The sequence below is a fragment of the Pteronotus mesoamericanus genome, unplaced genomic scaffold (genome assembly GCF_021234165.1).
Source record: "Pteronotus mesoamericanus isolate MK-2021 breed Mesoamerican mustached bat unplaced genomic scaffold, CSHL_Meso_final contig_20, whole genome shotgun sequence".
Classification (NCBI taxonomy): Eukaryota; Metazoa; Chordata; class Mammalia; order Chiroptera; family Mormoopidae; genus Pteronotus; species Pteronotus mesoamericanus.
In genome coordinates, this window is record NW_026555085.1 from 88,452,245 (window position 1) to 88,464,253 (window position 12,009).

The 12,009-nt window shown below is 34.2% G+C and overlaps 1 protein-coding gene across 1 annotated transcript in view; it reads left to right on the plus strand.

Moving 5' to 3' along the window:
* VTA1 (vesicle trafficking 1) overlaps positions 1 to 12,009 on the plus strand; it is a 46,759-nt gene that overhangs the window by 19,128 nt on the left and 15,622 nt on the right. The window contains exons 3-4 of the mRNA XM_054570042.1: positions 1,581 to 1,708; positions 2,316 to 2,391. Of these exons, the coding sequence (XP_054426017.1) occupies positions 1,581 to 1,708; positions 2,316 to 2,391 (204 nt within the window). The remainder of the gene's footprint in view (positions 1 to 1,580; positions 1,709 to 2,315; positions 2,392 to 12,009) is intronic.

Sequence of the window (12,009 nt, forward strand, 5' to 3'; positions counted from 1 at the left end):
CTTGGGTAAGGATAAAAAAATAATAATTTAAAAAAATACCAGAATTTAAAAAAGAAAAATCCTAAAGTCTTTTTTAAATATAACTTTTTATTTTTTAATGTCTTTAAGAAAAGCAATTTTGAAACAGTAGTATGGTGCTAGGATTTAATATCTCAGAAGGTCATTTATTTCAGTGTGACACTGAGAAAAATGTAGGAATTTAGTTTGTTTTTTAAATACTTCATAGTATGTGTGAAAAAGGCATATACTGACTAAAAATTTACAGTTATAAATTGTGTTAATTTGAGGTTTATGTTTGTCTAAGTTATAAAAAAACATCTATAATCCAGTTCTCTAAGTTTGTCACCTACAAGGCCTGTCTGGAAAACGCCTAGCCATTAATAAATTAATAAAACGAGAACATTAATAAAACGAGAACAGATTGTACAACATCGATGTAACCAAGGATAGTGGACTGGAACATACATGTGTTTGTTCACACATGACAACCTCACTGCACTAGTCAGCAGCGGGCAGTAGATGCTGTTGAATGAGCATGTGTACTGTGTGGCTTTTGTTTTCAAAATGCCTAAGCAAGTAGAGCAATGAATCTGCATCAAATTTTGCATTAAGCTTGAACATTCCTCCATGGAAACGATTCAGATGATTCAGGAGGCCACAGCTGTAGGTAACTGGTGATTGGCAGCTTCGTCATGACAATACACCTGCTCACACATCATGTCTTGTGCAGACGTTTTAGGCAAAACATCAAATCACCCAGGTGACTCAGCTCCCCTGCAGCCCAGATTTGGCATCCTGAGACTTCTGGCTTTTCCCAAAACTAAAATCACCTTTGAAAAGGGCAGAGATTTCAGACCTTGAATGAGATTCAGGAAAATATGACAGGACAGCTGATGATTAGCAGAACTGTGTGAGGTCCCAAGATGCCGACTTTGAAGGGAACCACCGAGGCATCATTGTCCTATGTACAGTGTTTCTTGTATCTTGTATCTTGTATTCTTCAATAAATGTCTCTATTTTTCATTTTACATGGCTGGATACCTTCTGGACAGACTTCATATACCTTACTTGGAAAGACATCTCTTTTTTTTTACACATGTGCTATGAGAGATAGTATTTTAGGATGTAGTGCTTCTTTTAATCTTATTTTTTTAATTTGGCAAGAAATTGAAATGGGAATAAATTAAAATTTTAAATTATATATGGTTAGGAAAGAATTTTCTAATTCCACTTTTAGGATACCTGATAGTACATTGAAATATATTATTTTGAAATATTTGTGATGCTTTAAACACTTGGATATGGTATATTTGTATTCTTGGTTATTTTGATTTTTAGAGCTAAATTATACTTTCAGGTTTTCATATGCATGTTCCTTTAAAATTTTGTGGACGTTAGATTTTGTTTTAATTATTTTGGGCAGAGGCAGAGCAATTTTTTTCTTTGCAAGAGTTCATTGTTATGTCTTTTACTGAAATAAATATAAAATACTTAAAATGATTATTGGGATAATTTGTACTTAAGTATACATTTCTGTAAGAAGTCCAAAATTATAAAGTTTGTATTTGATTTTCTTTTAGCTTAAGAAACAGTTGGGTGATAATGAAGCTGTTAGTCAAGAAATAGTTGGCTGTGCCCATCTGGAGAATTATGCTTTGAAAATGTTTTTGTATGCAGATAATGAAGACCGGGCTGCACGATTTCACAAGTAAGTAAAGCAAAAGGAAAATACAAGTGATACGTTAAAGTACTCTAAGTCACTATCCAATTTTGGTTGAACACTTTCTGACTTCCTAATTAATGATTCAGATTTTTTAAAATTACTTTTAGAATCTTAGGATGATTCTGACACAGGGCAGATTTATGTTTTCAGTAAATATACTCTTAACTAGCCATTCTTTCATATTTCTCAAGATCTAAGTTGATTTTAGACGAAAACAGCCTAATTCTATGATGCTGATTTTAAGAATTCCCACTGCACTAATTCAAATGATTTGTCACTATTATAATGATACTTAAATGTAAAGAAATGCACATGGCTTTATATGCATATAACTAATACTATAATTACATTATCTAAAAGCAACAGTACACTATAAAGCCCTAGTATACCATATTTACCTCATATAGAGTGTTGATACTTTCTCCTAGTAACAGATTACAGGAGATGTTTATTATAGTCTTAAAATCTGATTTTACTTAAAATGTTAATTTCAGAATGCTTTTATAAACATTGGAAATTTTTCTTACAGCTACCTAATTCTACATCTTAATGTTTTTGCTTTAAACTAGACTAGCTCTCTTTTCTCTTCCAGAAACATGATCAAGTCCTTCTATACTGCAAGTCTTTTAATAGATGTCTTAACAGTGTTTGGAGAACTCACTGATGAAGTGAGTGTATATTCTTTATTATCTTAATAGCTGACATTCAGTATTGTTGCTGTTATTCAGTTTTATTGTGACGTGTTTATTTGGAGCAGCATGTCTATCTGAAATGTAATGTAAGCAAAAAATTTAATTTTAGATTTGCTCTACACTTTAAAAAGTATAAGCAAAAGATGACATTTTTAATTTTTTATATATATATCTATCGATAGATATATAGTAGTAAGTTCTTTAAATTCAAGTGGGTATTTTACCCTTTAGCAAATGCATGACTACTGTATGGAGCAGCGCAGGTTTTGAGTTGGATATTATGAAGTGTTTAAATATTATTAAACATATATGCTATTAAGTTCCTTCACTGCTGTCTGGTAAACACAGTCCAGACGAAGCCTTTTTTAGGACTTTTTTTCTATTTCATTTCTACTGAGAAATATCATGGTTTATGATTTGTCTCTATTGCAAAGTACATTTAGAACATAATATATATATTTTACAAAGTATTTCATATTTATTTGTTTTCATAATCATTCTAAGTAGAGTGCATATTCATTTTATACAAGAGCAAACTGAGGTGAAGTGACAAACATTGCTGTTAGTGTTGTTTACACTGTCACAAGAAAATTTGTTTTCTAAGAAAGGAGATATTAATCTGCAAAGAGATAGGGAGAAAAAAACCATAATGAGACTGAAAAAAAGACATGCTATATTGGTGATTTGAAATCTATGAAGAACATTGCTTTCTGTGATACGATTTTTTTTCAAAATGATCAACAGCTCATAGTAAACTTCCAAATAAAGCATAATCTATGAGCCGTTTGCATGTTTGTAAAACAATCAAAACTGTGCAAAAAATTCTTTATGTTTGTATGTCGAATGAAGACTTGATGGTTAAAAGCCGGGTTTTTACGTTGGCAGAGTTCTTCCAGACATTTCAAAATTGTGCCGACTTAGGAACAGCTTTTTGTGTGATTGTTCTTTTTGTTTCAAAAGACACGCATCCCTGGCCCTTGCCTCCACAGCATTCCCCAGCATTCAGACAACCAGAAGGCACGCCCAAGTATTTCCAGAACACCTTCTCGTGTGTGGGACAATGCCCATTGATAGCCACTGCTATGTAGTTTGAGACAGAGTAGTATAAGAGGAAACAGACCTGGAGTGTGGAAACCTGAAATGCTTCTCAACAGGTGGTATATTTTGTATTCTGAATGCCTGGTGGATCCACACTGTTGAGTTCCCTTTCTACTCCCATCTCCTATTCGTGATCTGCATTTCTTTTTCACTCTGTTGTAGTAGAGTGGGACACTATTCTGGATACTTGAGGATGTCAGGGTGATTTAAACGTGGCATTGTGGAAAGCTTTAGGTAGTTCAGTACAGTTTGGAGAGTATCAGGTAGGCGAACCAGAATAACGGACCTCAGCTAAGAAAAGTCAGTCAGGTCAGAGCACACCCCTGGTGGGAAGAAGGGAAAAGACAGGTAGCAGAACAGTGGGAGTCGTCAGTGGCGGAGTGAGCCTGCTGAACACCGGGGGCCTTCTCTGTGATATTTGTACGTAAGGATTGTTAGTCTTCTAATTAAATTCTTTTTACTTTTCTTTTTAAAAAATAGGTGTTTCTTTTTTTTAAGCCACTGGTTCACCAGCTGGATTACTGCAGCATACATATTTTTGTACTGTTTTCCAGCTCTTTTTCTGTGCAAGCTGTTCTTCGCTGTTGATATTTTACTGAAGAACCTATAGGGACTTTTCATTTCCAGGCATTGCAAGTTCACCATATTTCATGTTTGTCAGGCCAGTCTGCTTACCACTCCCCAGCTTTCACCACTGGAAACTTTATTTCTAGCCTGCTTTAAGTCTTACCTTCTCTTTGAGTCTTGCCTACATTGTTCTAGCCCTCACATGAGTTTCTCCATTCTCGGAACTCTTCCACGTTTAGAGGCTCAACTGTGTGAATATTACACAATAAACGTATTGACCTGAGTTTAAGTGCAGTTTGCACACTGAGTAAATATGGTGGCTAATTAGTTAGAATTTCAATTAGCTTTTTATTTTTCTATCTGTAGATGGAAATAATGTTCAGACCTGTTTACACAGAACATTCATAGCTCTTCTGAAATGTAATAGATCTCAATTACTCACAATATTTTGGTCTATTTCCTGAAATTTTTTTTCCTTTTAATTTCATGTCATTACTCATAGTTGCACAAAACTAAATAAAGTCTGTATTTTCTTTAGTCTTTAACTGTTTATATATGTGTATTTCATCTACCACTATTCTGTTTTTCAACTCTCCTGTTTAAGGTTCACGTTGAACTCTTTTAATCATGCCTTACATAATTCCATCTCAGTATTTAATAAAATTTGTTGTTATACAAACTTCTAGCATTCCTGTAGCTTCTTGGACTTAGTGTCCCAGTTCTGGCTATAGAGTCACCAGAATAAACTTCAGCTTTGTGTTGTAAAGAAAGAAATGTGGAAAATATATTTTATATTCTTACTGTAGCCTCTTGATTACTCTATTTGTCAGCATTGATAGACATCTCTTGTATTTCAGATTTTTTTTATTTCTGGTGATGTCTTAAGGAGCAGGTATTGTTTTACGTTTTTTCCTTTATTGTCTTTGGTTTAGGTTTAATCCTGCTAAAATAGGAATATGAAAATCACTTGTAAAAGATAATGCTGCTCTTATCTCTTGAGTTTCTGATAATTTGAAGAAATCAAATGAATATGATATGTTTTTCTGCCCTCACAGACCTTGTGTTCTAACTTGGAAAGAGAAGCAAAATAACTAACTATAATGATAGGTGGTCCAGTAATGTTAAAATACAGGGAAAGGGATGCACTTCTACCACCTGTCAGGCACTGTACTTAGATATTTTATATATTTTGTTTCATCTTTTGTAACTGCAGATTACATGAGAGGACTGAGAGTCAGAAAACACAAGTACCTTGTCTCCAGGTGCTGTAGCTCAGAACAATATTCTCAGACTCTGTGATAAAAGATCCACCTTTTTTTTTCCTCTTAATTTGCAATCTGTTGCAGACTGATTGTTTTGTAAAATACAAGTAATAATTGGATTACTAGAAAAGTGAAACAAAAAAGACATGCAGTGCCAGTCTAGTTTGCTCTAAGTTTCCTAAATACTCTCAATCTCTCTATTATTTTACCACAAACTGGTGCACTGCTTGCAGACTAGCCCTGGTTCTGGGGCTGTATTTTGTTTAGCGCTGATCTAGGTCCCTCTGGGAGACCCCAGTGAATCCTGTTTGTATCCCAGTCCGGGACTCTTGCTTCTGGGAAAACAGGGCTGCAACAGGGCTGGAGCAGTTGTGAACATGTGTAGCCATCTGCAGGGGGTGTCTGTTTCAAGTGCCATTCACGCTGTAAGTTTCTGAACATCTTATTGCTAACCTAGAAAACCATGGGCGAGAGGGAGAGATTGGTCTAATTACAAAGGCATGTGTTCTGTACGTACAACTGCACCTAATATTTAATTAATTGTGAACGGAGTGTTTTTGCATGCAGTGTTAATAAGAAGTGGTTAAGAATACTGCAGGCATGGGCTTCAAATTCCACATGCCACTTTATAACCGAGTGACTTTGGGTAACTTACTTGACTTACATGAGCCCATTCCAGCATCTGTAAGATGAAGAAAATAGTACCCACTTTATCACGTTGTCCTGGATATAGAATGAGAAAATGCATATAAAGCCTTTAGCAAAGTACCTAGCCATAGTAAATGCTTAAAAACTACTCATTTTTGTTTTTATTAGTTGATGGATGATGTTCTAGTGTAATACATTTAGAGAGGACGTCAGCAAATACATGAAAATTTTCATGGAAACTATTTAGAACCACTCAATCTTACATATTTACTTAGATGAGTTTATTTAGAAACAGATACGCATTATGTATTGCTACTGCCTATATTTGGATGTCCAACATGTGTGATTGGAGTCCCAAAAAAGAGAGCAGAAATAAAATATAAAAGAAAAGATTTTGAAGAAGTGATCATAGATTTTTCTAAATTGGGTGAAAAAACAGTTAGGCATCCAAGACGCTCATTAAACTCCAAGTAAAATAAATACAAGGGAAACCATATCTGAGAACATCATAGTCAAACCAGGGAAGTTCAGCAGTAGAAGAGAAAATCTTGAAAGAACAGTCTCGGGAAACAGCACATAGACAAGGTAACCATGTTTTGAAGGATGGTTGACTTCTCACTTTTTAAAAAAGTGTTTTCAGGAAGATAATGAAATTGACATATTTAAAGTACTAAAAGAAAAAAAAACAAACAAGCAAGTAAACCCTGTCAACTCAGAATTCTACAAAGAGTAAAAGTATCCTTCAAAAAAATCAAAGTAAATTAAAAAAACATTTTCAGGCAGATTAATTCATTGCTAGCAAATGTGCACTGAAGATCTGAAGAACTGGAGAGAACAGAAAGGAAGTTTTTCAGTTTGAAGGAAAATAATACCAGATGGCAATTCGGGTTTATAGGGAGAAAAGAAGTACATTGGACACAGTATGTAGGTAAATATTTTTTTTAAAAACTGTAAATATTTTTTATTTTTAAAAGATACAAACCTATTTAAATAAAAAATAATATAACTGTACTTTTTTTGTCTTTATTGTATTTTTTCTCCATTACCATTTAGTCCCCTTATACTCCTCTCCCCCCGGCAGTCACCACACACTGTTGTCCATGTCTATGAGTCCTTTTTCCTTTTTGCTCAGCCCAAAAGAAGGCAGGAAAAGAGAGGCAAGAGAAACAAAAACAGATGGGACTAATATAAAACTAATAGCAAATTTTAGGCCCAAATATAGCTGTATCAGTGAGTACTATAAATGTAAATGGACTACAATTTAAAAGTAGAGATTTTCAGACTAGATAAAAAATAAACTCTAACTTTATATTCTTTACAAGAGACACCCTTTAAATATTGAGACAGATGTTTTGTAGGTGGAAGAATGGAAAAAATATTCAATGCAAATACTAAGGAAGCAAAATCCCAAGTGGCCATATTAATATTAGACAAAGTAAACTTGAAGAAGATGTTACTAGAGGTAAAATTGGACACTTTGTAATGATAAGGAGTTCTGTTCATCAAGAAGATATAGTTCAAAATGTCTACGCACCAAATAGCAGTTATAAGCTATGTGGAACAAAAATTGGTAGAAATAAAAGAAAAATATACATGAATTCTTAATCATACTTGGAGATTTAACACCCCCCCACCAGTCATCAGTAGAATAAGTAGTTTAAAAACAGCAAAATTAACTAAAATGAATAGACTGGCCACATCAAATATTGGCTAGAATATGGGAAAACAAGAGCTTTCATACATTGCTTGGCAAAAAATGTTAGACGTTATAACCACTTTGGGAAAAGATTTGGCAGATTTTTATAAAGTTAAACATACACCTACCCTTTTACCCAGTAATTCCTGCTTGGTGTTTATCCAAGAGAAATGAAAACATATGTGCAGAGAAAGACTTGTTCAAGAGTGCTCATAGGAACTTTATTCATAATAGCCCAAAGCTGGAAACAACCCAGATATCCACCAACAGAAGAATTGATAAATAAATTGTGCTGTTATTAAAATATAAAAAGAGACTACTGATATACCCTACAGCATGAATAAATCTTGTAGTTATTATGCTGAGGAAAAAGACTGAAAGAATGGAAATTGTATGGTTCCTTTCATATAAAGACAAATTTATTTTAGTGAAAAAATTAGGGTTGGCACGGGTGTGGGGGGTGGACAAGGGAAAATTGACCTGGAAAGGGATATAAAGGAACTGTCTTGGGAACTAGGAATATTATATTTTGATAGGAGTATGATTTACAGAGGCATATCCATTTGTCAAAGCTCATCAAATTATACATTTAAGGTTTCTGCATATCAAAGTATACCAGTTTTACCAAAAATAGTTAAATATTGAACTGTTTTATATAGGTTTGCTTTTTCTTGATGATACTAGGTTGTCAATTCTAAAACTGCTTACTCCATATACTAGGATTGAGCAAGAGAGTAAATATATTGAGGGAGCCAGATTTCTCACCTCTGGGGGAAGAACATAAAATATGGGATGGGGAAGTACTACATTTTATTGTGTTAAATTAGAATTGGATTGGCGATGTCCATTCTAATTTCTTAGATTAATGGAGCAAAATTGCTATAGATAGATAGATAGATATAGATGGTATATATGTATACTACACATGTGTGTTTATACAATATATGCATGCATTTGTGTGTATACCACATATATCATAGCTGTGTATATATATGCACATGAAACATAGTTCCTATATCTCTGTACTGAAAGTATCTGGAAGCAGTGATGGGTCAATAGCAATGAGCACCCTAGTGCCTGATTTTGGGTTCTAAATACCATCACCTATAAAAAGAGCCAGGATTCTTATAGAACGGGCTGAATCTAGGGATGTGTCAGGACAAGTACTAAATGAAGCCGGACCTTCTTGTACCAGAAAATAAAGAAGTGTTCACATAATCACAGGAACATGTCAAAAGTATCCAGAAGCCAATTTGAAAGGATTTCCATTGTCCATGTCAGGGACAATTAGAGCATCAAAATAAGAATGATATTAATAGACAGTAAACATTTAATAAAATAAAAATCTATGGATCTATACCGAAACATGAAATGAAATATGGAATAACAGAAGTTTCTTTACAGTAGAATTCTTACGAAGAAGTACAGAAATAAAGTTAAAAATCATTAGTGGAGTTTAAAACTAGTAGGTTGAAAATTTGATAAAGAGGATATTTATAGTGGTCTCTAAATATCTTTCCTCAAATTGCTTATTAATTTTAAAGGGAAAATAGAGGAGAATGGAGAAACCTGTCTGGCACCACTTTAACCAAGGCATCAAACCTAGCTCAACCAGTACCGGGACCAACTGAGAAAGACACATCACTTCAGTGCCAGTCCTGCTAAAAATGTATGAGGAGACAACAGACAGATCCAAACTGATAGACATTTTACTAATAGGCTGGTAATTTTTTTTTTTTTTTTTTAATGTCAGGGTCAAGAAACACTAACAAAGGCTGTTCCAGATTAAAGACTGAAAAGACATGTCAACTAAATGCATGCTTCTTAAATTAGACCCAGGGGAGGAGTAACTTCCAAGAACATTATTTGGACAATTGACAGAATATATTGGGATGGTGGATCAGATAGTATTCTTCCCTAAGTGTTACATTTCCTGATTGTAATAGCCATTGTGTATAAGATTGTTGTTGATCTCAGAAAATGCGTAATGAAAGCATTAGGGTCACAGTGACTTCCCGCTCACTCTTAAATGGTACAGGAAAAAATGCATATTTATAACTAAACAGATTACTTATTATTCTATCATAAGTAGTATGCTTATATGTACAGAGTGGAGCAAAAGTAAGTTCACAGTTCGTATAGAAAATGATACAATAATTAATAATACAAGAATAAACTTGTGTACTCACAACTGTAAACCTACTTTTGCCCCACCCTGTATATATAAATTGATAGATTCATAAAACAAAGAAGAGCATAAACAATTGGGGAACTTGAGTGAAAAGCGTATGGGAATATCTTTTACTATTTTTAAACTTTTCTCTGAACCTCAGGGCGAGGGTGGGGGTTGGGGCGGTGTTGGTTTTCTGTTTGTTTCAAAAAATAACATTGGTTCCTTCTCTCACCCCAGTAGATTTTGCATTAAGCAGTTAATGTTTCTACCATCTTTGGTTAACTGAAGTGTATATTCCAAATATTATTATAAAAATAGAGTAGTTAAATTTAAGTATTTTTGTATTATGTATTTTTATATATTTATGGTTATATAAATTTGGGTATTTGTGTATTATGTTTAGGGTATTTTGATACAATGTTACTCTAATTTTTAAAACTTGTTTTATAAAGTGTTAGTTGCTTTGAAAAATATAAAAGTCAAAAAAGGCTGAATAAATCTTTATTAGAAAATACATGTAACTTGTGATTATAAATATTTGAATAAGTCATTATGATAATAAACTTGCTGAATATGTATTTTTGAAGCATTTCTTATTATGTCCAGTGTTCCTGGGCGTTTTATAGAGGCCTTGTTGTTTGCTTAATATACTTGGCAGAATTGGGGGACTAAGAGTATAAATGTGTTGTTACCACCAAGTTAGTGACTGACTATTAATTTCTGTTGTATCACTAACTACTTTGAAATGCTATGAAAGCTATAGATTCTCTCCCACATATATGTATACTGAATTTTTGCATATAATTCAGAGAGTTTCACAGACACCTTCAACCCTGTCCACTGACCCTCCCCTGAAAGTCTAGGTCAAACTGTGTTCAAGGTTACTAGTCACATTTCTAGATGCAAAAAAAAAAAAAAATGTACTGCAGTTCAGTGTTCTTCATAGTATGGTTTCGGGATAGCCATCTTCATAGTCATTCAGGGCACTGGATGTTTTTTTTTTTTTCCTTAAGAAAATCATGAAATCCATTCACTCACCAAATATTTGTTTACTATAAATCAAGCATGGTTTCAGGCACTAGTAATACCGCAATGCATAAAACCCCTGTCTTCGGGGGAATAATATTCCTGGGGTGGAGACAGGCAATAAACAGATTAATAAGTGCCATGGAGAAACTCAAAGTGGAGATAGAAGAGTTGGTTTAAATAAGGTGGTTGGGGAAGACCTCATTGAAAAGGCAACATTTTAGCAAATCCTTTAAGAAGATAAGGGAATGAATTTTACAGATGCCAGCAAGAAGCAAGAGAAAATACAGAGGCTTGAGACAGTAAAGGTTACCTAGTCAAGAAAGAGCTAATGCTGTAGGAATCTGGTAGGTAGTAAATAGCCCACTGGAAGGTTTTTTGTTGTTTTTTGTTTTTGTTTTTGTTTTTTTTTTAAAAGAAGGCAGCTGCTGCACTTTGTGAACTGGAGAGAGTGAACGAGTGTCACTGGATGTACGTTGGCCGAAGGAGACTGCCCCTAGTTCAGCGAATAATTACCAAGTAAACGTGGGCCGTGCGTTTCCAGGTCTTCCATTTTTTACAAGAAGTTTGGAATTGGGATTTCCTTTGACTTGTGTAGTATTTAATTATGTGGAAACCAATTCCTATTTAAAGTTCTCTGTGGGCCAGCATTGATTGAGTCTACGAGTTTAAAATCTTTGTTAGGGCAGGGTATGTAAGAGTTTTGGAGCCAGAGGGTTAGTTAAGAAAGGGCATAGGAGGGAACCTGGGAGACGAGAGTGTCATAAAAACCAGGAATAGACAGTGTGTTACAAATGTTGGAATGGTTCGGTGTTTTTTGTGCTACTGAGAAGTTTGGTAAGATGATGCCTGAGAGGTGTCCATTGGATTTACCAGTGTGAATAGGTTGTTGGTGGAATTAGCAAAAGGAGTTTTTCGAGTGAACCGATGACTAAATGAAGAGGAGGCTGGCACGTGTGGGATCCCTACCATTGGAAGGCATGGGCACGTTGAAATTCTCTGATTTTTGTTTTTTACAAAAATAGCCAAACAAATAAGAATAAAGAGAAACTTCTCTCTAGAATGAAGACTGTAAATACTTCTTTTGAAAAGCTTCTTTGTTAGTAGAACAAATTATAATCATA